Source organism: Pantherophis guttatus, chromosome 1 (genome assembly GCF_059756535.1).
Source record: "Pantherophis guttatus breed Tessera chromosome 1, ASM5975653v1, whole genome shotgun sequence".
In the NCBI taxonomy this organism is placed as follows: Eukaryota; Metazoa; Chordata; class Lepidosauria; order Squamata; family Colubridae; genus Pantherophis; species Pantherophis guttatus.
The window spans coordinates 278,279,708-278,307,174 of NC_142063.1; the positions used below are offsets into that span (position 1 = coordinate 278,279,708).

Consider the following 27,467-nt stretch of genomic DNA (forward strand, 5'->3'; position numbering starts at 1 on the left):
GTCACTTTCACTTGAAAAACATCTGTATCTTTCTTCTGAAGATTTTGAAAAATGGAGATTGATACTGCAAGAGGTTATAATCATTAGTATTTTTTTTTGCAGATTTTTGCAAATTTTTCTGGTGAGCTGAAACATAGACATGCAGGTTCTTAGTACACGAATGAAGATTCTGAAGTATATTTATTGCACTGTATTCCCTTCCTCCCACTCTTCATTCTACTCAACAGTCAGTCGGCATTTTGTGTCCATTAAGCATGCTCAGTTTTTATCAGGCTGTTTTTAAAATTCTTTAGAGTTTTTGCCCCATAACACTTCTACACCTTTGGAAATTCTGTGGTCTGTGATGAATTAATTCTTCCCCCTTATGCATGAGTGTTAATATTTGGGATATAGGATAGACACTTTAAGTATGACCTCATTATCAGTTTATAAAAGCGATTGCTATAAAAGATGAAAAATATTACAATGTAATATACTGTATAACAGTTGTGAAACTAAAATTTGCATGACAAATTAAAGCCCAGGAGTTTTTAATTGCTGTTATAACAAGTATTTAAGATCAGAAGAGAGTAGAAGAACCAAGATAAAAATATGGGAAATTTCATTTGCTTCATGAGCTTGGTATGGTATATTGATAGCATGCAAAAAGAGCATCCAAATCATAAAAGGCATCAGTTTTCTTGATCAACTTATCCCTTCCTTTTCTTTAAACTTTTGTCAGTTTGCAAATGGGTGGATATATGGTGAAACATATTCAGAATCTTCCAAAGTGCAGCCATTAATGAAACAATATAAACTATTATCAGAAAAGGTAAGAAGTTCATGTCAGATTTTTTTTGTTGTAATCTTTTCTTTTAATCATTGAAAGTAGCAGCCAATTTTAGAGCTTTCCCATTAATTAGAAAACTCCTTTAAGACTTGTCACATGTAAAAGTTTCAGTTGGAAAGGCAAGAATAATAAATTCTGGACAGTGAGAATTTTCTCCAGATTCTCTGCCTTATTACAGCACAGGACTTATGTTAATTCTTCCAGAACTCAAGCAGAAAGAAACATACTCCACATACCCAGCAAAAATAGTGACAGGAACTCTACCCTCCATTTTGTTTCTCTTTTGCTCATCCCTATCAAACTTCATCACTATGGAAGGGCTAAAGAGATTGTGTGTGATCTCTTTTTGTAGTGTTTGCACTATAAAGGAGAGCACTAAAGCTAGGGTTTGAAAAATAAAACTTTACATCTATCATAATTTAGCCTTTGCTCCATAAATCCTTATAGATCTAAACATAATCACAGGACAATAGTCTGTGAAAATGATTGTTGAACCAGGATCCAAGTATTTTTCCTTGAACTATGTATCTTACATTTGATCACTGGTTAAAGACTTAAGTATTCTGTCTTAGGTCTGGAAGTATATTTCTGTCAGTCAGCAGTATTTTAAGATAATTCCAAAGTATCCTCCTTTGTTAAGTAAATGCACTGCTTTCATATGCTTGTCATATCACTTGCAAATCCCATTTAATCTCATCAGCTTTTGGGGGTGAAGAAGTTATTTGAAAGGATCTGTGGGGGCAACTATGCTGTCCTAGCAAAATTGGCCACTACAAAATCGATAATAATACTTTCTCCATAGGATGCTATACATTTCTCTTAAGAGTTTGGAGGTAGGGATTTTCAGGTTGGTAAAGCATGGATATTTTATTCCTTCCCATGGATACTGATTTTTTAGTATCCCAAGCTTTTAGCAATTTTCCTACTAATTTACTACTTACTGCTTAACCTGTCTCCTAATTGTGATAGATTATCAATCACCAAAGATCACATCAATAAAAGAATAAGAATAGGGGGTCTTCTGAAGTGTATGATACATCTTTCACTTTATGAGGGCATGATATTTCTGCTTTTCCTTCAGTTACTATGATAGAACAGAACAGAATAGCAGAGTTCGAAGGGACCTTGGAGGTGTTTTAGTCCACTCAAACCAAAAGTATAAAAGGTTCATTTAATAGGAATTGTTTTCCTATATAATGCTGCAATTTGAGGATGGTACTCTTGTCCTTAGAAGGTAGTCATCAAATGCTTATAATATTTGTATTATATTTAATGGATTTTTACAAATATCATTTTTTCTTTTCTTTTTTTTGTTATTGCCACATTTGTATCTCTTCTAATGTACTATATAAGAGATATGAATATAAAGATTTAAAATATTTCATAAAGAAAAGCTATATAAATATTTGGTTATCATATAGATAATAACACATTTAATGCTCAATTTGAAATTATTATTTATTTTGGTCATAGAACAGCATAAGGCAGATAACAATCACTATAAAACAAAACTTTGTTTTCTGATCAGCTAGCAAAAGACTAAGCCTTTAACCTGCCTTGTGTTGCAAATAGGAAAATATACATATATTGTAGGTGTATATAAAAAGGCAATGCAGCAAATTGGAAGTGATTCAAATTGCCCTATCATTTTAAGAACATTCTCGGCTCTTTAGGTATGTTGCAGAACTTTCCTTCCCAAAGGATCAAGAGGAAGACATTATGGCAGGCATGCGTGTAAAGCCATAGCTTTACATTCTCATAGACCTTTATAGACCGGAGTTATAATACTGTTATAGACTTTGATTTTATAGATTTCACCCTGGTTTTAATCTCTATACTTTGTAATTCTAGTCTGGTATACTAGTCTTTCTTTTCTTTTATTCTCTCAGTGTGACATTTTATTCTTCTATTTCAGAGTGATCGTTACGTTATTTGTTTTATGCTAGTCTACAACCAAAATAATTTCTAATAGAGTGTTTGGCTGCTAAGGAAGTTACTTTAAAAGAGGTGTGCATAGAATCAAAGCAGATTTTTGCAGTCAAGGATCTACCTTTCATAGAGAGTTGCTGGGTGGTAGTCTGTTATTTATAGATATCTCAAAATCAATCAAAAGATTGGGTGCTACTAACCAGATGTGAGGACAGCTCTTTTACCACTAATAGGATCATCATATATGCGCTTCTTTCAGGAAAAAGAAATTTATAGATGGCCAATTAAAGAATCTCTGAAAACCATGCTTGCTTGGGGATGGCGGGTTGAAAGAACGAGGGAAGGAGATACTATGGCTCTTTATAATCGTTCACGTCGGATATCACAGACAAGTCAGGTATATTTTGAGCTGCAAGCACTTCTGATTAGTAGCTTTAGCAGCAATATTTCCTAGTTATTTTTTAAAATGCTATTTTGGAGGTAGAAGCTGCAGCATTCCTTCAGTGTGAACATTGGCTTCCAAGTTCTGTAAGTAGGGGAAAGTTATCTAAACTTTATATAGTTTAATGCTGTTTGTTTATTTTGTATTTGCTGTTTTTGAAGTATCTTAAAAAAATGGAATTTCTCTTCACAAAATATTTTAGGATTGTGATTTTTTATAAAACTCTAATGAATTTAACCGGCTAGTATATAGAAAGAAATGTAATTTTAAATATAAACAAGCTTGAGAGAGAATATGTATTTTTTTCTTTTCTAAGAGATAAATCCTTTCTTCAACTAATACTGCTTCTAAATGTTATGTGATACACATTTTCACTTTCATAAGAACTTCAGTGGAATTCCTATACAGCATTGAAATTCCTGAAATTAGATAAACTGAAACTTTTAGCATCTGTTTACATTATTTGATGATGACTATCTTTGATAATTAGCATGTTTAATGCTTTGAGTCTTATCTACACATTTACCTTCATTTTATTGTAATTCAATGCATATATCATTTATTCATTTTTAGGTAAATATAAAATTGGCATTCAAGAATTCATGGCATTCAGATTTATGTATTAACTAGATTATTTTGAATAATGAGAACTAGCACAGTCTTAACATTTAGGATTTAATAGAGAAATATATGAAACCATGATAAACTGATAAATTTGTCAATGTTTTCCTATTCCTTGATGGAACCCCTCTGTAGCTGTCATTAAACTTGTTCAAATATGTTCTATTGTTCTTTTTTTCTGTTAATACCTCTATTGATATTTATTCAGATTTCTGTAGATACAGTCCATGGCTATACTCCCCGTGCAATTGACATGAGTAATGTAACCCTGTCCAGAGAGTTACATGTAAGTTACATGGCTATTATGATCAACATTAAGAATGTAATGTTTTAAGAAGTTTCCATGGCTTTTTCAATAATTACTTAATGTAATTCTCTACCAATCCTCTGATAGTTATCATTTATTCTCCAACTTTTCTAACAGATGCTTGGACCTGCAATTGGTCTTCCAAGAATGGAAGGGCTTTTGATACAGTGGTTCCAACTGGTGGAAGGGTAAGAGGCAATTTTTGCCAATTCCTCCTTTCCCTGGCAACTTTCCCTGCTACTTTCAACACTGATCTGGAAGCTTCTCTAGTCTTCCAGACCAGATTTTAGGGAAGCACAAGGAGCTGAAGGGTGAATTGGCAAAAATTTCCTCCTCCCCACCTCCTGAGGGAGCATGCCAGGAGCAGAATTCTGCTCCTGCAATTTCTGTAATATTGGAAAGAATTTGTGGAAGTCTATCAAATTAATTATTTAAAAATATGCCTGAAGTTAGTATTTATTTTTTTTTGGCTAGGACCAAAAATGCAACAATTACTTTGTTTAAAAAAAAATAACGAAAATAAGCTTAACTAACCTACTAGAGAACAAATTGTAATTATTTATGTCTTTCTTCTTCCTTAGGCAATGGCTGAGATGATGGCTGAAAATTATCATAACATATGGGCGAAAAAAAAGAAAATGGAGCTTGAAGCCAAAGGTACAATCTCTTTTAAAATATATATATGTATATACATGTATACATATATACATATATACATACATACATACAAAAGCATACAAAATACAAAAGCAAGAACACACATCATCATTAGTTCAACATATAAATACAACAGGACACAACATTAATTTTAATAAAACAAAAACAATTGCAAAAATAGAACATCTCAATGGCAGGATAATCAGAGAAGCAATAGAAATGGAAAAAAGACCATATTGCATGAATAAACGGGATGACACTTCACGTCTGCCTACTATTTGGAAACCTGCTCTCATAGATAGACGAATCTTGACACCATATGTGGAACATGGACCAAACATTGCACAAAAAAATCCCAACCAAATCATATTCAAACCAGCCACAAAGATAAAGCCCTGCCACCTAGTGGAGAAAAACCGACCATACACCCGAAGCCAAGCCAATAAACACATACTGGGACTCCCAACCAATCAGAATGAAAAGGTGGAGCCATCCCAGAATACCAGCACCAGATTTGAAATTCCAACGTCAGTTAGTGCAAAATGACTACTGGCATAAGCCTGATGATGGCAGATGGGATTCTGTCGAAACGTCGCTTCTACCCTTTTAGGGATATATCCACAATTACACGGGAAGAAACCCGAAATATTAACTATACATACATACATACATATACACATACATACATACATATACATATACATATACATATACATATACATATACATATACATATACATATATATATATATATATTTTGAGAGGCCCAGAAATTAACATTCTATATCCAAAACAGGATTTCCAGTATAATTTATCTTTTTTGGTTAGATAACTCTGTGATATGCTACATATAATAATGATTCTGTGTGAAAAATATATTTTAACATTTTTAAGTGCAATTTTATATATGGTATTATGTGGTCAATTTGTCATAATCTAAAGTAACAATTTCTGCGGTGCCTGACCTGGTGAAAGTATTAAAATGCATGCAAATAAAAGTGATTCTAAGATATTTATGCAGAATTAATTGTGGAATGACTTCTGCAACATATGACTTTGAAAATTTTAAATGAACTTTGGGTAAGAGTTGCTTGACAGTGAGATGGGTGCCATATAAATTTAGTAAGTAAACTGCATAACAGGCTAATAATATGGTTTGTAAGAGTTGGGATATTCATTCTTAGCAATAAGCAATTTTAACAATATGGAGGATACTAGAAAATATATCTAGCAGGGCAAAGTGAATACTGTAATGTCTTTATGTTTTATGAAATTTAATTCCTTTTAAAAATAATGGTACTGTCATTATTTTGTCACTTAATTTCTTAATGCATTCTAGTGGGAGGAGGAAATCATCCCCTACTTGTACCCTATGATACATTGACAGCCAAAGAAAAAGCTAAGGATAGAGAGAAAGCCCAAGATATTCTGAAGTTCCTCCAGATCAATGGCTATGTTGTGTCCAGGTAAATGCTAATTGGTTATTGCTGTAGGCTTTAAAGATGAAATAATCTACATTATGTACTTTATGTAGTTTAACAATGTACTGCATGGGAAAATTTGTTTTTTATAAGAAAATAAATACATCTGAGATATGCATTTATGTGCTGATTTGCCCTTTTCCAAACAATATCTTCCTTAAATATTTATGCGAAGGCATAAATATTAAATGTTGATTTTTTTTCTTGCCAAGTCGAAGAGTTATGGTGCAAGATAACATTTCTTAAATGTTATCTTGGAAATAGAAAAATTTAAGATTTCTATGTTGTTGTGAGAAAGGATATATGAACATCATCATTCTCTACAGGTTTGGCAAGGAGGAACTCACGTGACAGAATTTTGCTCTGCATGAGTTTCCACCCTTCTCTCTTAAGAAAAAAATAATAATCAGTAACTGACATTTGGTGGTATCCTCTTTTGCTAAGTTTCTTAATATTTTTTTTGTTTGCATTGCCAATTGTTATTCTCTCTTCTTCACTTCAGTATTTTATTTTCCTACTCCTGGTTGTCTCTGCCTTTCTTGCAATTAGAAAGAAAATGAGAGGGGTGCAATGGCTCAGTGGTTAAGACACTGGACTTGTTGGCTGGAAATCACAACCCAGGTTTCAGACTTGAGCACCATGCGACTTGCCCCAGCTACTGCCCACCTAGCCGTTCAAAAGCATAGGTACCACTTTGGTGGGAAAAACAGGTTCTGTGTGCCATGGCATAGTTATGCTGGTCACATGACCATGGAAATGTCTTCGGACAATGTTGGCTCTCTCGGCTAAGAAACGGAGACGAGCCACCACTCCCTAGAGTCAGATATGAATGGACAGGGGGAACTTTACTTTTACTTTAGAAAGAAAACAGGTATCAAATTTAACCAGGAATATTGAGTATGGAACATATTCACTTCAAAGAGATTTGTAAAATGTCCCAAGAAGGTGCAGTCTCAAAACTGTTTTTCCAGTTCTTTATCCCAAGCCTAGCAGTGAGGTAACATCAGGAATGAAGCCAACTGGGGTCCTTGGACAAAAGATTTCTTCTCCCATTGTGCAAAACAATGGGAAGTTTTCTTCAACGCACAGCAAGTTAAATGGACCTTTACTTGATTTCTCAGACCAAGAGCTTAATGGCTTCATATTCCTGGAGCAGTATTGCCTTATGTTCCAAGGTATCAGCAGAACAGAATAATTGTCTCTTAAAAATCACTGCATTTACATTGATTGCTCAACTGAGAACTTGTTTTGCCATTTATAACTATATTTTCTGGTAAGATAAGAGATAACATGGGAGAGCAAGAAATTCTTAGGGCAAGGAACCCTAAGAATCTGTAAGTAACATGTTTTAACTGAAAAAGCACATGAACAATTCAATTTTTCTAAAAAAAAAAAAAAACCCTTTTCATTAAAAAAAAACTTTTTTCCTCTTTTTGAACTCTCAGTATAGCTCTCTTATATGTATAAGAAATGGAAAAAAGATGGTCATAAACATCAAAAACACTCCACACTCAAAAACATTTTTCTTTCACCAAGTTGTTATTGTTCTTTGATTTTATTGGTTTAATGTTGATTTTTTAAATTATTTTACTGTCATGTTTTATATTCTGTAATCTGTTTTATTGGTTGCAAGCTGCTTTAAGAAAAACAAAACAACAATAGCAACTCATGTAATTTCTTAAATAAACTGATAGGGCTTCATTACGAAGGGGAAGCAAAAGATCAGTTTTGTGATTTCCTACCTTTTAAGAACTTGGTAAGGATGAAGATTTTCATATAAAGAAGAGAAGACATAACTTTCATGGCAGTAACTAGTCTTCTTACTCATAAATGTAGCACAAAATAGCTTTGCGTATGCATGTTGTCATTCAGTCTATTGTTAATAGTTTCTTCTTATGTTTATAATGCAGTAGAAGTCTGTTATCGTGGCTAGAGCACTGATAGATATGTACCAGTTCAGTGTAGTGGTTAAGACACAAGGCTAGAAAGCAGGAGACCACAAATTCCAGTCCCACATTACCATGAAAGCATGCTTGGTGACTATTCGCGCTCTCCTCAGCCCAACTCAGCAAGGTTGTTGCTGTGGGATAAATAGTGGGAGGAAGGTTTGTTGGATATGGTCACTGCCTTGTGTTATTTGTAAAAATAATAAAGACGGGACTCAAATAAGTAAGTAAATCAAAATAAATAAAAAATTGAACTAGAGACCCATAACTTCAAGCTCCCCCTTTCGGCTGTAAACCTCCTTTGATAGGCTTATACACAACTTAATTCAAGGTGGGAATTGTAAAATTGTAGGTGGGAAAAACCAGAAACACAACCTTGAGTTTCCTACAGCAAAACCAATATAATAAAATAAAATTCTGATACTGTGGTTTAAATTAATTCATAATTTATTATTATATCCAAAAGGGCTGACCTATAATGTGTGCATGACTTTCAAATCTGTCAGTCTCCCAATTTAAAATTTTATATCCTGTCACAACCTGAGGAGATTACAAAATTTTAAAAATTATAAGAAGCAATAACAAATAACAAATCAACCTTCCTCCAAGATGGATACCAATAAACCTTGGTGGTTTTGAAAGCTAAGCAGAAATATGTCCAGATAAGTTTGCCAACATAATGATGCAGAACTAAAAGAGCAAACATAAAATGAGTTACGTCAAAGGGAGGAGCAAAGTACTACTTAAAAGGAATGTGATTTAAGTCTACATTATTTATTTAACATATCCCAGTTGGTAAATAAACAATGTCATGACTATCTCTATAATAATTTCAAAGCTTGTATAAGATCTCCTTTCTAATTTTTTTCTTAGTTGGGGGCAATATTTTTTTAATTTGTTCCAGAGGCTTAAAGGATTTAGAATTAGACACACCATCCATTGAAAAAAGGTTTGCTTACAGTTTTCTCCAACAATTGATACGATACGTAGATGAAGCCCATCAGTATATTCTGGAATTCGGTAAGATATTGTAAATATATATTTTATATTATAAAATATAGCTTTAAGTTCTTTTACATGGTTAATAAGAAGCAAATGGTTTTAAAAAGTGTTAAAAGTATATTTTATTTTTTGAGATACAGTTCAACATTACCTCTTTTTGAACCATAGCAGTGGAACACCTTCATTAATAAAGACTTAGTCCACACAGACAGTGCTAAGTTGTAGTGTGGTTTCTCTATCCTTGTTGTGCTAGTACATTTTAGTGTTACATTTGATATCAACCAGGTCACTATGGTTTCTGTAATAAAGTAGATCTTAAAAAAAGACTGGCTTAGTATTGTGAATGAACCAACCAGATCTTAAAATGAGTCAGATCCAATCATTCTCTACTTATTGAAAAAAAATCATAAACTTCATGAAAATTTTCCAAAGGAGCAAAACAATTAATTTATAACTGTCCAACTGCTTTGTGCCTTTAGGTGAGGAAGATACAGAAATATGCTCTGACTATTTTTTAAGAAGATTCAGGAAAATTAAATTTTGCAAAGTTGTACTTCTTATCAAAGTAACAATAGTATTTTATTAGTAGAATACTAATAATAGTAATAATAATAATTTAGTAAATTTATATGCTACCTGACTCCCAGTGACTCTAGTAATGTCTGAAATATAGAAAGCTGAATTTTCAGAAGTGCAGACTTCTTCCCCTCTTCCCAATCAATTTATCACATAAATGAAAAGTTTAAAAAAAAAAGAACAGTAGTGGAAATTTCTAAGAAAGTGTAATACATTTATGATCTGTTTTAGTTTTAATTTCTTTTTGTTCTTATTTTTGGAAGAAGAACATTTCTGAAAGAAATGGACCAATACTGATAATTCTCTTAAAATATAGAACACTGAATAATATGGGGTTCTTAACATTTACAGTCAATTTTTCAAGTACTGTATATTACAGCAGTTGTTTTATGAAATATGTGAAAGAATGCCTTTTCAAGCTGCTGCTGGTAATGCAAGACATTATTGCAAATCAACCAAGACTGAATTCTGGTTTTGTTTTATAGAGTATATGGAAATCAAGTTTGTTATTGTGCTGCTTTGTGGGTTAAGAAGAACTTAAAGCATCTAAAATAAAAATCAACATTCCAAGTCATGTAGTACTATACAATGGATAGATGAAAAGTTTAGTTTATAAGGAATACAGTGCAAAAATTGGCTATAATATATTCAATTAAATTTGTAGCACTTTTTTTCCTATACAGATGGTGGCAGCAGAGGGAAAGGAGAACAGTTTCCTTATGAACAAGAAATCAAATTCTTTGCTAAAGTAAAGTATATGCTATTTTTCTGTAATATTTATTATGACAAATTAAAAGTTAATATTAATCAACTGTAAAGCATAGTTACAACATTGCTACAGTCAGCACATAAATGCTGCAGATGGTAGCACAGTAACATGTTCCTGCTTGCTAATCATCCAGTGACTTGTAATGATTTTTTTTTTTTAAATAGAAAAATAGATGCTAGAAGCAAAAATTATTCTTTGGCTAGTACTTTGCCAAAGTACTAGCACCCATATTTGCTTGAGCAAGATGATTCTCCATTGCTGAGTTATTATTGCTAATTCAAGATCAAGTATAGAGAGAATTTCTGCAATTAAAATTATAAAAATAATAAAGTAAAAATATAAGAACATTAAAACTGGAAGCTATTTTTTTTTTACCTCCAGATAAAAGGATAAAATTTTGATCTAATAACAAATCCTACTACAGGACATATCCTAGAGAAAAGTTGAATTTATGTTAATAAATCTTGCATATACTGTTTGTTGACAGGTCTTTAGTGCCATGAAACTGAATAAAAATAGGAATAAAAATAGTAGCAGTAAGAAATTTTACTAATCAGTATTTTATCTCTTCCATGTATTTATTTCAGGTTGTACTTCCTTTAATTGATCAGTATTTCAAAAATCACCGCCTGTATTTCCTATCTGCAGCAAGCAGACCTCTGAGCAGCGGGGGTCATGCTTCTAACAAGGAGAAAGAAATGGTAACCAGGTAAAAACATAAATAACATAGCATATGATAAAATATAAATATAAAACATTGGCAGGCTTATGGATATGTTTAGAGACATGAGAAGTAACAAAAATCCAACATCTATTTTATAACATTATGAGCTCTAAAAACTGAAATTTGAATAATTTCCTTGATCTTTCTCCTATACCTAATAATGTTTTCCATATTTTGTCATCTCTTATATTCTTCCCTGCCCCCCATTTCATTTAACTAGAGAGGCTCCTAGCTTTTATGTTTTGGCAGCTGATAATCATCTTGTATACTCTGGGGCTAGAAAAACAGGACATAAATTACACACATGCATATTAATAATTTTGTCATTCTGTGTGCTCTTATATTGATTTCACCAGTATATTTTTCCATAAGGTGACATACAGGCATTAACCATATTTCCCTACGGTTATATTAAAAAAATCTAGAATTTTCTTGTTTTCTTTTTACTGGTATTACTGGTACAGATATGCATATACATACATGCTAAAGTATATTATGGCTAACATTCCTGTTCCCATCTTTGTATGAACTACTATATATAGTAAACTTTACAAACAGCAAATGTAGAAGGCATACATTTTCATAAACTATATTTTACTTCATCAGCTAGTTTATGCTTTCTAATAAGATAGTAATAAAACATGCTACCAGACCCCTTGTCAGATTACATATAATGTGGTTCTGTTCATCTATAACATCATTAATGAGTCTTTTAAATGGGAAATTTTGAAGGAAGGATATAATGAAAGAATCAATGTCCTATGTCAATGTCCTATGAAACTAAAATAGGCCAAATATTTGATTCAGTTTATTCAATAGTAGCAGATAATTAAAATGGCATACACATAATTCATCATGTTCTCCTTTAGAGTAAGCAATATAATGCAACATTCAGAAAAAGCAAAGTAGTAAAAAAAATTTCTTCTTCTATTTGTGTACTGATTCACTCATTGCCTTTTGTTCTCATCCTTTTCTTTTTGAGGATCTTACCAACATGACTTTTTCAGACATTCAATCTTTTTTCATATAGAAATTTTGTGATTGATCCTCATTTATTCTCCCTACATAATCAAACCCACCTCAATATATTTCTGTTGTACTGATCATTCTCTTTTATATTTAATCAATTCATCACCCATTCATTCTTCACTCTTTATATTCTTTTTTTAAACCACATACAGTACCTTTGTTAAAGAATCCACTGAATTCAACTCAGTTTTAGTTGAATTTAACTCCTGATATACCCAATTCTCACTCCCATAAAACAAAGTGAACAGAGGTACATATTATATACTGTATTTTTCTTACATTTCTTCTTCATAACAGATGACATACCACTTACTACCTTTCTATCATAATATGCCCATATGTGATTGTCTCAAATTGTTTCTCCATCTTTCATAAACATTTTACCAAAGTACACAAATTCATGAACTTGCTCCATTTCGTCTGTCAACATGGCTACCTGCATCATCAATACATTAATTTTCAAGTCCATGTTCTTTGTTATATCTTACAGTCTGTATAGCAGGGGTCCCTAAAACCCGGGCCTTTGCCCACTAATGCGCCATGGCCTATTCACAAGTGAAGGCGTGCATTTGAACAGCTCATCTTGCATGAGTGGCGCACACAACTCAATTTGTGCAAGTTGAGATGTGTGTGCATGCGCACACTGGCCCACTGCTCATGCAAGTTGAGCTCTGTGCGCATGCATGTGTACTGGCCCACTGCTCACATGGCCCGGTTTCATTCTCTCCCACTGGGGACCGCTGCTGTATAGCTTTCACTGCAAATTATTTGGGTTCTTAATTAACAATATGGATATCCTTTTTACATGTAGACAATGTAGCATTATCTACATGTAAAAGGACACCCATATTCACATTCCCAAACAATAATATTGCTCTACTATGTATACATTTATCCATAACTGTATCAGTTATGTATCAACCAACCAAGGTGAAAACACACATCCTTTCTTCCTGATCAATATTCAACCATTCATTACGCATTTCTTTTATTCTCATATTTGTTTTTCTTTTATCGTATGCCATTCTTTTATATTAAGCAACAAATATTCAATTCCATATTGTTGTGAAATCATCCTATAATTCAAGTCCACTTACTTTATTTTTGGTTATTTCCAAATCTTCTAATTTGGAATACATTTTCTTTCTCATAATTGTACATTTCTCAAGGTCCTGCTGAAAGCAAACATTTGGTTTGTACATTCTCTGTAATTATGCTCTTATTTATTTATTTATTTACGGTCAAAGACACTCCCCATACCACATTTTCACCCTGACGCTTTTTGAATCTTTTAAATCAAATGGCTAGCAAATGGAATTTGAGACTAATAATTATACTATATAGCCAATCCTGTGTAATTCACCTACTTTCAAAACTCTTACTATTTTCTTTGAATATGAATATTTGCAACTGTTTTATCCCATTTGATAATTGAAAACAAAATATGAAAATAATAGCAATAGCACTTACACTTATATACCACTTCACACTGCTTTTATAGCCCTCTCTAAGCGATTTACAGAGTCAGTTTATTGCCCCCAACAATCTGAGTCTTCATGACAGAATAACAGAATAAATATGTAAATACACTTTATCAACTTATTCTGAACTAGACAAAACAAAATAAAATTTTAATGTTTTTCGGTGTCTTTTCTTCTTTAAAATTACACTGCTCTTGGATATGAAAATAAGATATTGCCCTAGAAATACCTCTGGGACTGATATTTTGAGTCATTAAACTAATCAAGGTAACATTAAACAGTGCAAAGTTTTCTTACATAAAAGAGTGACTGAATTAGTCAACCTATTAAGAGATAATTAAATGTAATTATGTTACTTTGTCTGGGAGCACATTATACCTAAGACCAAACATACTGTATAAAACATACATTTCAAGGTATTTCGGTTTGAGATTAAGTTTACTTCATTCTGAGACATAAAGTATATTGTTAATATTTATTTACTTATTTAATTCATAATATAAGTATCCCTTGAAATATCACACCATCTCTGAAATTGTGGGAATAATGAATTCCAGAATTAATCCATCAGCCTTCTTATAGGATGACTTGAGTTCATAAAAACTCATATCTGCAGTTAAGAGCCTTGGTACTACAGTGGTTTAAAGCACCCTGTTATTAACACAGCTGCCTGCAATTTACTGCTGGTTCGAATCTCTCCAAGGCTCAAGGTTGACTCAGCCTTCCATCCTTTCTAAGGTAGGTTAAATGAGGACCCAGTTTGTGGGGGCAATAAGCTGACTTTGTATAAATATACAAAAGTATGAAGGCTATTGCTTAACGCACTGTAAGCCGCCCTGAGTCTCCGGAGAAGGGCGGCATATAAATCAAATTAAAAAAAAAAAAGAAAAAAAGATGGAGCTCTCTTTTGCATGGAAACAGTTTACATCAGTGAAACAGAGCAATCAGATCCAATCCGTTTTATAAAAACCAAGCCATTCATATCTACTTAAATTTGTATCTTACTCATTTTCATTAACTTTAATCAAACAGAATTTAATGTACTTAAGCCCACTGAAATGAATGGCTTTAATAAATCTGTGTTGGACTGTGGCCAGTAGGAATTGTATATCTAACACATTTTATTTAAAAAAAAAAGTAATATTTTTTTAAAAATTTGATTTATATGCCGCCCTTCTCTGGAGACTCAGGGCGGCTTACAATGCGTTAAGCAATAGCCTTCATACTTTTGTATATTTTTATACAAAGTCAGCTTATTGCCCCCATAATCTGGGTCCTCATTTTACCTACCTTAGAAAGGATGGAAGGCTGAGTCAACCTTGAGCCTGGTGAGATTTGAACTTGCAGTAATTGCAGGCAGCTGATGATAATAACTGTTAATAATATAAGCTTTATGCATACATAAAATGAATATACTATGTACTATATTCTAGTAATAGGCAAATATTAAATATTTGCCTATTACTCAGAACCTTTTCTCTATTGCTTTTTAAAATATATGTTTATGTTTACACTTGTATCTAAATACTAGGCTATTGATTGAACTTTGTTGCCTAACATTTTAAAGGCTATTTCTTGATAGGGCTTCCCATTTACTCTGTTTCTTTACCTCAGATATGTGCTTTCTTAACTATGTTTGTTGTGGATCAATTCTTGGAAACTTTTGTAGTATTTTCAGTCCTACATTCTGCTCAGAACTGATTCTTTCTGCAAAACATCATGTTGCTTTTTCCTGCTCATACATCACCTCTTATTTTCTTCCTTTTTTTCTTTGTCCCCTCCCTTCTCTTTTATTTATTCTTTGTCTTTAGCCTATTCTGCAAACTTGGAGTTCTTGTCAGGCATAGGATTTCACTGTTTGGTAAGGAGACCCTTGAAAAATGCTTGTTTGAGCATCCCTTGTTTTTCTTACCATTATTTGCAACTCTGTGTGTCCTCTTTGTTTGCATGCTGCACGATTTTATGTATCACTGATAATATTTGGCGGCTAGCACATCAAGGGAACTTATATGTTCAGTAAACATGCAAATTTTGATTTGATTATATATCCACAGTTTTCCTGCTAAAATGGCAAAGCATTTCCATAGCAGGCATGTGTATGACTATTCATTTGATCCTGCTCTCTGTGTTCGCTATATCTATCTATCTATATATACATGCACACACAGCATTTGCACAGCCTCTTTTGGAGTTATGTGCCAAAGAGATCATTCTGTTAATCTGTTTTTCATAAAATAAGTATTGCATGTTTGCCTTTGAGTATGAATCATGAAAAATTCCATATAGATTGGCAGAGTAAATTTCCCATCCCTATTACTCATAGGGTGTTGCGTGGTGTAAAATTGTTTTAAAAGTTCAATTATGTATATAGCTATGTTGAAAGCTTATCATTACTATTCCTCTAATAAAAGAGAATGATTATTGGAATCCTTGCATATTTAAACATAATTTTGACCAGGGCTCTGGCTATTTCACAGTAATTTGAAATAGATTATTGATGAATTATTTTGATTTGTATAAATATATTAGAATCTCATATAAGTGATCCTAATAGGACAGCAAGTGTATAGTGGTTAAAGTACTGAACTGATGCTAGGGAGACATAGATTCATGGCTACAGTCAGCTATGCAACTTAGTGAGTGACTCTCAGCTGATCATTGGCAAAAAGATTGGCAGAGGGATTTGCAAAGTACCACTAGACTTGTTAGTTTGTTTATTCATTTATTTATTTATGGAGTGTGTGCCACCCTAATAGTAACCCATCAATCTCATTCCCCAAAGAATTTTTTAGGAGTAGTTTAGGGACTATGCAGTTTTCTACAGTTTTTTTTTTTTTAAATGCCTGCAAGTCAACGTTTAGCTCTCTTTCAGCTGGAATTTTAGTCACAGATTTCTAGGGTCTTAAAGTCATTGTTTAGTTCTTTTTCAGTTGGAATTTTATATCCAGCCTTGCATAAAACGATCAGAAATCAGCCGAATAGACAGCCTAGCAAGCCTTTACTGATCATGCAGATTTTTGAAATGAAAATTTAAAAACAATGAAATTGAGTTTATCTCTGATGTTGTTGCTAATTTTATTTTACTTAAATATGGCTTGATTGAAAATGCCTACCATAGCAAATACTGTATGTGAGATTAGTCATGCTGGAGCAACAGAAAATGGTTAGTGGTTGATTATCTTTGATGCAAATACCTATGTCAGGTGTTGACAGACGCTAAAGCAAGAGTCACAAAAAGTAAGGGACCTGTATCAGCATATTCCACAGAGCTACAAGATTTAGAGGAGTTCTAAAGTAACTTCTAAATACCTGAAACAGCCAAACATTTCAGTAAGGCTCAGTCATGCTGAAAAACTCCAAAATACTGAATATTTGTACAAGGAGATAAAATAGAAATCACACACAACATCCCAAAAAAGGACCATGACTTGCATCCTTAAAGAATGCACTTCTAATAGGAAAGCGAGATATGCTTCAAACATTTTTAAGAGGTCATTCTTGCATGACAGATATACTGATTAAACTTAAATATATTATTGTAATTACTGGAACAATGCATCTTAGTTGTATTTTATTTTTGAACCTCAAATACATAATTTCTTTTGTCCTCACTGTGTGTGTGTGTGTTTGTGTGTATGCATATGTGTGTGTGTGTGTGTATGTATGTATGTATGAATGTATATGTGTATATATATATAATGGTGCCTTAGTAAAAGTCACCTAGTATCAGTTTCGCTATTATTTTCTACTTTAAATGCTTTTATTAAAAAGAAGTTTAAAAAAATAAGCACATTTGAGATATTTATATATGTGAAAGTATGATATTGATTGCAGTATTATCTCCTTGTTACTTTTACTTAGGGTTTTTTTTTGTACACCTCTAAACAAATGGAATGTACATTCTTAAGATAACAGTAAAACACCTACAAAACATTCATCTACCTAGTATTTTTATAATGTAGTTTATTTCTTAATCATTTATCTATAGGCCTTTTGTGAATTTAATAATTTAAAGTTTTATTTATACTTTCTCTAAAATTTTCTGTTCAATAGAATTCCGTGTTTATTTTATTATTATAAAATCATTTAATTTTTTTGAGACATTCTTAGTCAAGTTAAAGCTTTTATTCTGTTAAAAGTTTTTGACATTCCATCTTTTATATAGCTTTTATATAGCTAAATTTTCCTTTAGGATATTTTACCTGAACATTATGGGGGGAAAATTATGTCACACTGAAATCTGTCAACATGGAAGTCTAATTTGGGGTAATTTTGGGAATTTTTAATTCAAAATGTTACTAATTAATTTTATATACGGCTCAAATATGATGGAGACGATATGGTTTATATAAATGTAAATGTAAATAAATATAATAAATTAAATTATATTTCATTAATACAACTATGAGGCAATGTACACTATATTCCTTAGTGCATACAGAAGTATTACACTTACCATCATATTTTCTACTCATAACTGTATGCAGCTGGTGTAATTGTAGAATAAAATGAATCCTGAACAGTTCTTGAATTGAGTCAAGTTTCCTATATTGTGACTCCAGCAAGAAAAATGTTGCTGGCAAAAAAAAAGTCTTAAGGACCATAAATTTCAGTGAAAAATATACTTTCTTAGTGTATGAAGGGCTAAAATCACTTAACTATAGTCCTAGATATACTTTGTGAATTATGTAAAAAAATTAATTGAGAAAAACTGTTAGACGTTCTTGCAGAAACTCATTACAATTTTATTATTGCCCAAAATTTTGAAAAATCTATTTTTGACATCTCCATTCTCCAAATTCTTCTTTTAAAGATCAATTGATATTTTTGCATGACTCATTGCTTTCATTATTCTTTGACAGCTTTAGATTCAGATGCGATTCATGACACATTATAGTACATACGCTTCTATATTAATGCATAAATTAATGTGATGAAAAGATTAACTTTTAAATAATACAGTCTGAAAACTTGAAATGTCAAAAAATATTCAGGGAGCTTATCACATTCATGAAAAATGTGTTTGTTTATCTTAGTTAGATTTCTTTTTTTGCATAAGCTGAAATCATTGAAATAATATTTTAATTATTATAATGTATAACATTAAATTCTATTTGTAAATTCACCACTACTGGTGAAAAATAGAAACGGTATAATACAAAATCTCTCATTTTTCTTCTTTCTTCTGGTGCCCTTAGGAAATGATGCAACTTCAATAGTCAATTGTCTTCATATCTTGGGTCAGACCTTGGATGCAAGGTAAATTGCTAAATAGATTATATTAAATTATTGTTTCGATTTGTAGAAAACTAATAGGTACAACATTATTTTAAATGTATACTTTGTTGTCTTTTCCATAAATGGAGACTTGCTAAATCAGAAAGATTAATAATTCTAGGGGGAAAACTATCAGTGCTTCTGTCCCACTGAAAATATGTTTGGATGAGACATCATCTATTCATGTGTCCAATTCCTAATTGTCATATTTAGTACTTTTAAGTTTACTTTGAAATTTCATAGATTACATATTTATATATGAGCTATCATTGTAACTATTTTCTCAGTTAGGAATGAAGGATAATTGCATGGTGAAAACATTTCATTACAAATCATAACATTACATATTATGTGAATGTTTTGAATGTATTTAAAAGTATGGTGCTATTACTGAAACTTTAAAAATTAGATATGTTGCATTAACACCATCCTCATCATTCCAAAAAATTATTTTCTAGCAAATAGTTAAACAGTGTATCTCTTGTTGTTTTACACTGTATGCTCTGAACTGATTCTCAAAACTATATTTTCAGATCTTTTGAAGTCCACCTCACCTTTGACATAATCAGCTTGTTGCTACTCTTTGTTGTTGCTTAGTCTAGACACATGCAGCTGCTTTTTCCTCTTATAGAGATTCCTATATTCTAATAAACACTTATGCTAGTGTGTTCTGTATTTGCTACAGCTTCAGGGTAGCCTCAGGCACAGAACTGACTTGAATCTAATTATGATGTTATCAAAAGAATTATCATAATATAGTAGTATGGCTTCATACAGAGCCAGTGTACATTGTAGTCAATATATCAAACTGGACCAAATATTCACATGTTTACATTTCTACTTAGTGATGTTGCACAACTCTATATGTATAGTACTGGGGGTAAATTTGAACTAGTCACTTTCTCTCAGACAAGTTTACTTTGTAGAGATAAACTATCTTGAATTCCCATAGAAATGTAAATCATAACATAACAACCATAGCTAACCTCCCCAAATCCCTTTAAAAGTTCAGTTTTAATTAATGTCTGGATGGAGCCAATTTTCCTTCCAGGGAGGAAGCAACGACATAATTATGTAAACTAACAATTTTGCTTACTAGGTTCAAGACTAATTAACTATTTATATAATTCTATAATGTCTTTTTATGACACTCTTCTACCCCCTTGTGGTGATTCTCAAAAAGTGTGTTCCTTGAAACATAGAAACTCTATGGATTTTGTTCATAATAGAATATAATGTCGTTTTATGTGCATGCGATATACAGGACAGTGATGAAGACAGGTTTAGAATCGGTTAAGATGGCTTTGAGGACATTTTTGGATAATGCTGCAGAGGACCTGGAAAAAACAATGGAAAATCTTAAGCAGGGGCAATTCACGCACACCAGGAGTCAGCCAAAAGGAGTAACACAAATTATTAACTACACAACAGTGGCTCTCCTGCCAGTATTGTCTTCATTATTTGATCACATTGGACAGCATCAGTTTGGCGAAGATTTGATATGTAAGTATTAAAATGAATAATTTATACCATTACAACTCTAAATTATGTTTAAGAACATTATAGCTTGGCTTCTAATATTCTAAACAATAATACACCAGTACCTTGATTTTATTGGAGTTTCTAAAAACAATTTTCAAATAACAATTCCAGTTTCATGTGTTTAATTATATTGATTGTATTTATCCATCTTTAAAAGGAAAATAACTAAATCTCTTGAGACAGATTCAACTATTTGTAATAATACTTGCATATTTGCATGTCCAGATGTAAAATTTAAAATTGTTCTAAATTGTTTTTTGGTATGTTTATAGTGGTCTCTTACGTTGTGGATAACAATTAAAAACAATACACAAAATTGTTTAATTTTTCTTCTTGTTTTTCTTAGTGGAAGATGTTCAAATCTCTTGTTATAGAATATTGGCCAGCTTATATGCTTTGGGAACCAGCAAGAGTATCTATGTGGAACGGTAAGAAAGAAATGTGCAATATTAAAAATGTATTATGATCAGTTAATTGAATTGTGCATGTTTATTAGGTGCAGTGTCATGTTACAACTTCATTCCACCTTCCCCATTGACTTTGCTGGTGGGAAGCTGGCAGTGAAGATCACAAATGGGTATCAAGTGACCAGGGGATGCTGTAACAGTCATAATTACATGCAAGTTACCAAGCACAGGGGAACTGCAACTACTGCGACTTTGAGGACTGGCTTTAAGTCTCATTTAGCATCATCATAACTCTGAACAGTCACTGTACAAGGACTACCTGTATCTCTATCCAAATAAGGTGAAGAGCTAATAATAGGCTCTTTATCTGTCAAAGAATCCATATATGGTATCTCTAATAATAAAGATGGGTCTGCTGTAATAGAAAATACAATTCATTAGGGGAGAGCAACCTCTTCTGGAATACGCAAATCCATTAAAAACCTGATTTCCCCCCCTTGAAATCCCTTCATTTTATTGGCCTTCATCCAGTCCATTTCTTCAATCAGGTCTTAAATACCCATCTAAATCTAATAAAAAGTGAACTAGAATTATGCATATGATTGAAAGTAAAAATTAAAAATTAGTTTGAATATTCAATAGCATATAAAATTAGAAACTGGTGGAACTCTATAATGTAGACTTTGCAGAATTGAACACAAACCACATTTGGAATATTGTAGCCAGTTTATAAAAAAGATGTTGAGATTCTGGAAAAAGTGAAGAGAAGAACAATAAAGATGATTAGAGGACTGGAGGCTAAAACATATGAAGAATGGTTGCAGAAATTAGGTATGTCTAGTTTAATGAAAAGAAGGAAAAGGGCTAATACGACAACACTGTTCCAATATCTAAGGGGCTACCACAAAGAAGAGGGGGTCAACCTATTCTCCAAAGCACCTGAAGGTAGAATGGATGGAAACCAGTCAAGGAGGGAACCAACCCAGAAATAAGGAGACATTTCCCAACAGTGAGAATAATTAATCAGTGGAACGACTTGCCTTCAGACGTTGTTGGTGCTCCATTACTGGGGTTTTTTAAGAAGAGATTGGACAACCATTTGTCTGAAATGGTATGGAGTTGGACTAGAAGACCTCCCAAGTCCCTTCAAACTCTGTTATTCTAATAATTCAAATACCTCAGTACCATCTTTGGGAGTTGATATTTCAAATATGAGCAGAACCACTGCAAGAATACCCTTCCTAAAAACTCCCCAGGAAGGTATCAGGGTCTGTCATATTGAAAGTGACTGAGAACTCAGCAACATCAACCCCTCAGATCTAGAAAATAGTTTCAGAGCCAAAGCCTATGACTGAAACATAAATAATGTTTATATAGTAATAATCTGAGTTAATTCTTTATTAGTGTCTACTCAGATACTATTGTTTGGCAATAATTACCAGGCAAATTGAACATCTTAGAAGTCTTATTAACACAAAGCTAAACTAATTATATTTGCATTGACTTTAAAAAGATGCTTTTTTTTTTTAACTTTACAGTCAACGTTCAGCTCTAGGTGAATGTTTAGCAGCTTTTGCAGGTGCCTTTCCTGTGGCATTTTTAGAAACTCATCTGAATAGCCACAATATTTATTCTATATTCAATACCAAGACAACAAGAGCAGGTAACTCAGTATGAATTTACTGAATTATCCAGAATTAATTATACTGCATATTTGCTTTTCACTTTATTTATTTATTTTTTGTTCTTTGATAATGACTATCAAAGTGAAGCATTTCACTTTCTGTTCCAAAGAGGTTCCTTGGAGCAGCTGCATTTTTTCCCCTATTGGAATCACATTTTATTCTCATTCTCTAAACCATGTGTTGGAAGATGGTGGAATGCTGATTTAATTTATCTACTTTAACTTTGGGGCTAGTTTTTAAAAAAATGAAATCTACTTGGATGTAATTGTTTAGAATTCTTATTCCATCAATGTAATTGAAGGAGCATTATTCCTTTTTGTCCCTGAACTCAAAATTTTTTCCAAGAGATTTTAGAAAAACCATTGAGCAGATTTGAAGAGTCTGAGGAAGATGAAGGAAGAAGAGAATCATACTGGAAAAGAGATTATGCTAAAAAAAATCTAATATGCAAAGCAAAATCTACTCAAATTGATTTTTTATATGTGAATACTGAGTCACATTATATTCAGAAAATGGACATGAATTTTGAGTGATGTTTGGAAATACATACGTATAAAATCATATGTGTGAAAATATATATCACAAGCATACATATTCAGCATGAACTAAGGGATTGTTTGCTAATACTGTTAAACATGGTATTATATTAATACACAATATTGTTCTTTTAGGTTTCAGTTTACCAAACAGCGTACAGGAACTTTGTCCAAATATTCCATCTCTGGAAAAACTAATGGAAGAAATTGTAGAATTAGCTGAATCAGGCATTCGCTATACACAAATGCCTCATGTAATGGAAGTTATATTGCCCATGCTTTGTAGTTATATGTCGCATTGGTGGGAACATGGACCAGAAAACAATCATAACAAGAGTGAAATGTGCTGCACAGCATTGACTTCAGATGATATGAATACTCTTCTGGGAAACATTCTAAAAATCATACATAACAATTTGGGCATAGATGAAGGAGCCTGGATGAAGAGATTAGCAGGTAGGGGAAAGTTTTGGTTCACTTTTGCCTGCATTTAAAAAAATTGTAAGGAAATTGAGAAAAGCAAAAAGAGCTAATTTCAATAGGTGCATTGCATTTTTTAAAAAAGGCTAAATGAAATATGAGAGGCAGAGGCTCAGTTTATCAGAAGATGTATAAATAGGAATGGGAATAAAAAGAAGTGAGCAGGATTTGACAAAAACTAAAATGAATGGAGATAAACAGTGCATAACTTTTGGTTTGCACTTCTTTGAGAGGTGACCAAAACTCTAGTGTAGTAACTAATATAAATCTATTGAAGACTGTAACATCTTTTATTGTAATTTTTCCACCTACTAATATGCAGTAAAATTAATGGATTATTTACATAGTGTTTTCTCAGCCTATCATAAGCAAAGTGAAGCCGGAACTTCTGAAAACACATTTTCTTCCACTGATGGAAAAACTAAAGAAAAAAGCAGCTCTGGTGATTGCTGATGAAGAACACTTACGAGCAGAAGGCAGGGGTGATATGTCTGAGGCGGAACTTCTCATTCTAGATGAATTCACTACACTTGCCCGGGACCTTTATGCCTTCTATCCATTGTTGATCAGATTTGTGGACTACAACAGGTATGCAGATAACTCATTTTTAAAAGCCTTGTTTTAAATCACATTATGGGAGTGAGTTCTCTGATTTATTAACTAGAATTTATTAGTTGTTTAGCATTATTATGAATTAATTTAAGACCAACATTTTTTTAAATTAATGGTATAGGAATTTAGTTCATCAGTGCAATATCTCTGCCCCATTCAATTATTGCTTCATGTAAGATTATTATGGGTAATTCTTACCGTCTCTTCCTTTACTGATTTTTCTTTTTACAATTTTTCTCCCTTCTTTTCCCTTTTACCTAGAGGTGCTAAGAATCTAATCCTCTTGCTCAGGGCTGTGTTCCATAAATCCAGAAATTGGACTGCATGCATATATACATGTTTTAAAGTTGAAGATTCCGAAGTTTCTTTGTCATTTCTGCTACTAATAGGAGTGATAAGGTTTTTTCTTCTTTTTTTAAAAAAAATTCAGAGCAAAATGGCTCAAAGAGCCCAACCCTGAAGCTGAAGATTTGTTTCGTATGGTTGCAGAAGTTTTCATTTACTGGTCAAAATCCCATGTATGTATTTTCTAAATTTCATAAATAAGAATGTTGCTGTATTGAGCATTGTTGTATAGTGAGTCTTGAGCCACATGCAGGTGGCTCTTGGTACAACAGCATCCAGATGAGATGTGCAGTCTAGTCAAAGTCCTGATCTTTTTTGTACATGTGCATGACATTGATATACATACAAAAACTATAGGGTTTAGATCACATTGCTGCAAATGCCATCTTGCTTTTTTGACTCTACCAGCGCTGCTGCTTCAATGTGTGAATGTGGGTATGTCTATAAAAAAAACAGAAACGGGAAAGAAAGCAGCACTCTTGAATGGTTTTTTTTCTTTTACAATTTATTATGCAAAGCTTTACTCTTCCATCTTATAAATAAATATTATCCAGGCCCCTACCTGGACCGAGATGCCCTACGCACGGTCACCCATGCACTCGTCACCTCCTGGATCGACTATTGCAACGCTCTCTACATGGGGCTGCCCTTGAAAACCACTCGGAGGCTTCAGCTGGTGCAGAATGCGGCCGCGCAGGTAGTGATGGGAGTGTCCCGATGCTCCCATGTCACACCCCTCCTGCGTGACCTGCATTGGTTACCGGTTGCCCACCGGGTGAGGTTCAAGGTGCTGGTGATTACCTATAAAGCCGTACATGGCTTAGGCCCGGGGTATTTGGCGGATCACCTGCGGCCAGCAACAGCTCCGCATTGCTCCGTGCGCTCACATAGACAGGGCCTACTTGGGGTCCTGTCGGCCAAACAATGTTGGCTGATGGCCCCTAGGCAGCGAGCCTTCTCTTTGGGCGCACCTACCCTCTGGAATCAGCTCCCCTTGGAACTCCGGGTAGCCCCCGACCTTCGCTCCTTCTGCCATGACCTTAAAACATGGCTGTTTCGCCAAGCTGGCCTGGATGAACGGGGTTTTAATGGGAATTTTAGCTTTTATTGTTGAATTTTAATTGGACTTGTTGATTATTGTTATGAGCCGCCCTGAGTCCTTGTGGAGAAAGGATGGCATATAAATCCGATAATAAATAAATGGCAAATATCAGATACATCCATAAAGAATCTAAGGCATTGTCTGCGTTATCTCTTTTCTATTCTGATTTTTTTTTTCAAATGGCGTCATTAGAATCAAACCTTTGTCAAGTACTTAGCATTTCTTGTCATTATGATATCTTAAGGATTCAAAATATTTGTTTTTATTTGTCTTTAAAAGTATTGGATACAATTCTTTTGCAAACAATTTGAAAGGGAGCAATAGGGGAAGTATATTTTCTCAAAAGAAAAATGTTTATCTGCAGGTAATAAGTTCAAGTTTTGTTTAAAAAAGATACATATTTTTTATCTTTTTATACCATTATATAGATTAAGGTTTTATAATGTAACCATATAGCATTATATTCATTTTAAGATTCAACGTGAAGGAGGCAATAGGAGAACCAGATAGTGATTTTTGTAATACGTTGTGTTTTTATGTTCTTCGTAACATTGCAGAATTTTAAAAGGGAAGAACAGAACTTTGTGGTGCAAAATGAGATCAACAATATGTCTTTCCTTATTACTGACACTAAATCGAAGATGTCTAAGGTATAAGACTTTACAAATGTTACTGCACTTATCAAAATATTGCTAAAATCTCTGTTTTTTAAAAAAATAATTAAAATCTTTCACATATATTGGAATGTTGAAATAGTCCAAACATTTTTAGAGTATTCTAAATATTTCCTAAACATATTATCTGTAGACATAAAGATTGTGAAAAGGATGCGTATTCCTAGTTTGAAATTTCTTTAACCACTATAAACCAACTCCTAATTTCACATCCATTTACAGGGGGATCACTAGGCCCATTTCATCAGTATGGAATCTCTGTAGTGCAAATGGCTATCAAATGTAATTACCGCGTAACTTGTGTCATATATAGAAAACAATTATCCTCATTCTGAAACACTTTTCTCCCCAATACATTAATTTTATATGTATCCTTCAGTAGATGTTTTCTCTCTTTTACTAAGTATGCATTGGTTTTCTCTTTCTAACTTTTTGAAGTACAATGTCCTACAGAGAAAGCTGAGGTCATGCCCAGCATATCCATTTTTCCAGGAAACATTTTGGAAAACAAGTTGCTAAGTGACATTGCGGCTTCTCTCTGTACTGTATCCAATCTTTTTACAAAAATTAAAAGAAAAGACTAGTAAAGGTATCATTACTGGTTAAGTGAAGGAAGTCAGCATGGCTGCTTGGGGGAGAGATGTATAGCACAGATACATGAACAGTCATGTGTCCTGAGTTGGGAGAAACAGACAGGAGTAGAGAAATGGGAGATGGAGATGTGAGTGGATTCAGAGAAGCCAACTTACTTAGTGGACCCTGCGCTATTGTCCATTAATATTTTTTCAGTATTTCAGTTCTCGTTCTTTTCTAGAAAGAAGTATAAGATTAATATTAAAATAGACTCAGTTGTATCTAACTGGTAATGCATATTGTTAATCATTGAGACAACATAGGAAAACCAATAAAAGAAACTAATACAAGTTTTACAAGACCAGCACAAAGCATTTGGCTGCAGGAGGTATAGGACAATCTACTGTTGTGCTTTCTTTTCAAATCCACCAATGAAAGCTT

The 27,467-nt window shown here is 33.0% G+C and overlaps 1 protein-coding gene across 1 annotated transcript in view; it reads left to right on the forward strand.

Annotated features, from left to right (window-relative positions):
- RYR2 (ryanodine receptor 2) overlaps positions 1–27,467 on the forward strand; it is a 279,138-nt gene that overhangs the window by 186,971 nt on the left and 64,700 nt on the right. The window contains exons 55-71 of the mRNA XM_060692369.2: positions 722–811; positions 3,018–3,155; positions 4,030–4,107; positions 4,710–4,785; positions 6,125–6,251; positions 9,117–9,232; positions 10,474–10,538; positions 11,147–11,268; positions 15,605–15,654; positions 18,992–19,052; positions 20,335–20,573; positions 20,959–21,040; positions 22,558–22,682; positions 23,376–23,696; positions 24,068–24,308; positions 24,763–24,850; positions 26,337–26,429. Coding sequence (XP_060548352.1) covers positions 722–811; positions 3,018–3,155; positions 4,030–4,107; positions 4,710–4,785; positions 6,125–6,251; positions 9,117–9,232; positions 10,474–10,538; positions 11,147–11,268; positions 15,605–15,654; positions 18,992–19,052; positions 20,335–20,573; positions 20,959–21,040; positions 22,558–22,682; positions 23,376–23,696; positions 24,068–24,308; positions 24,763–24,850; positions 26,337–26,429 — 2,112 coding nt within the window. The remainder of the gene's footprint in view (positions 1–721; positions 812–3,017; positions 3,156–4,029; positions 4,108–4,709; positions 4,786–6,124; positions 6,252–9,116; positions 9,233–10,473; positions 10,539–11,146; positions 11,269–15,604; positions 15,655–18,991; positions 19,053–20,334; positions 20,574–20,958; positions 21,041–22,557; positions 22,683–23,375; positions 23,697–24,067; positions 24,309–24,762; positions 24,851–26,336; positions 26,430–27,467) is intronic.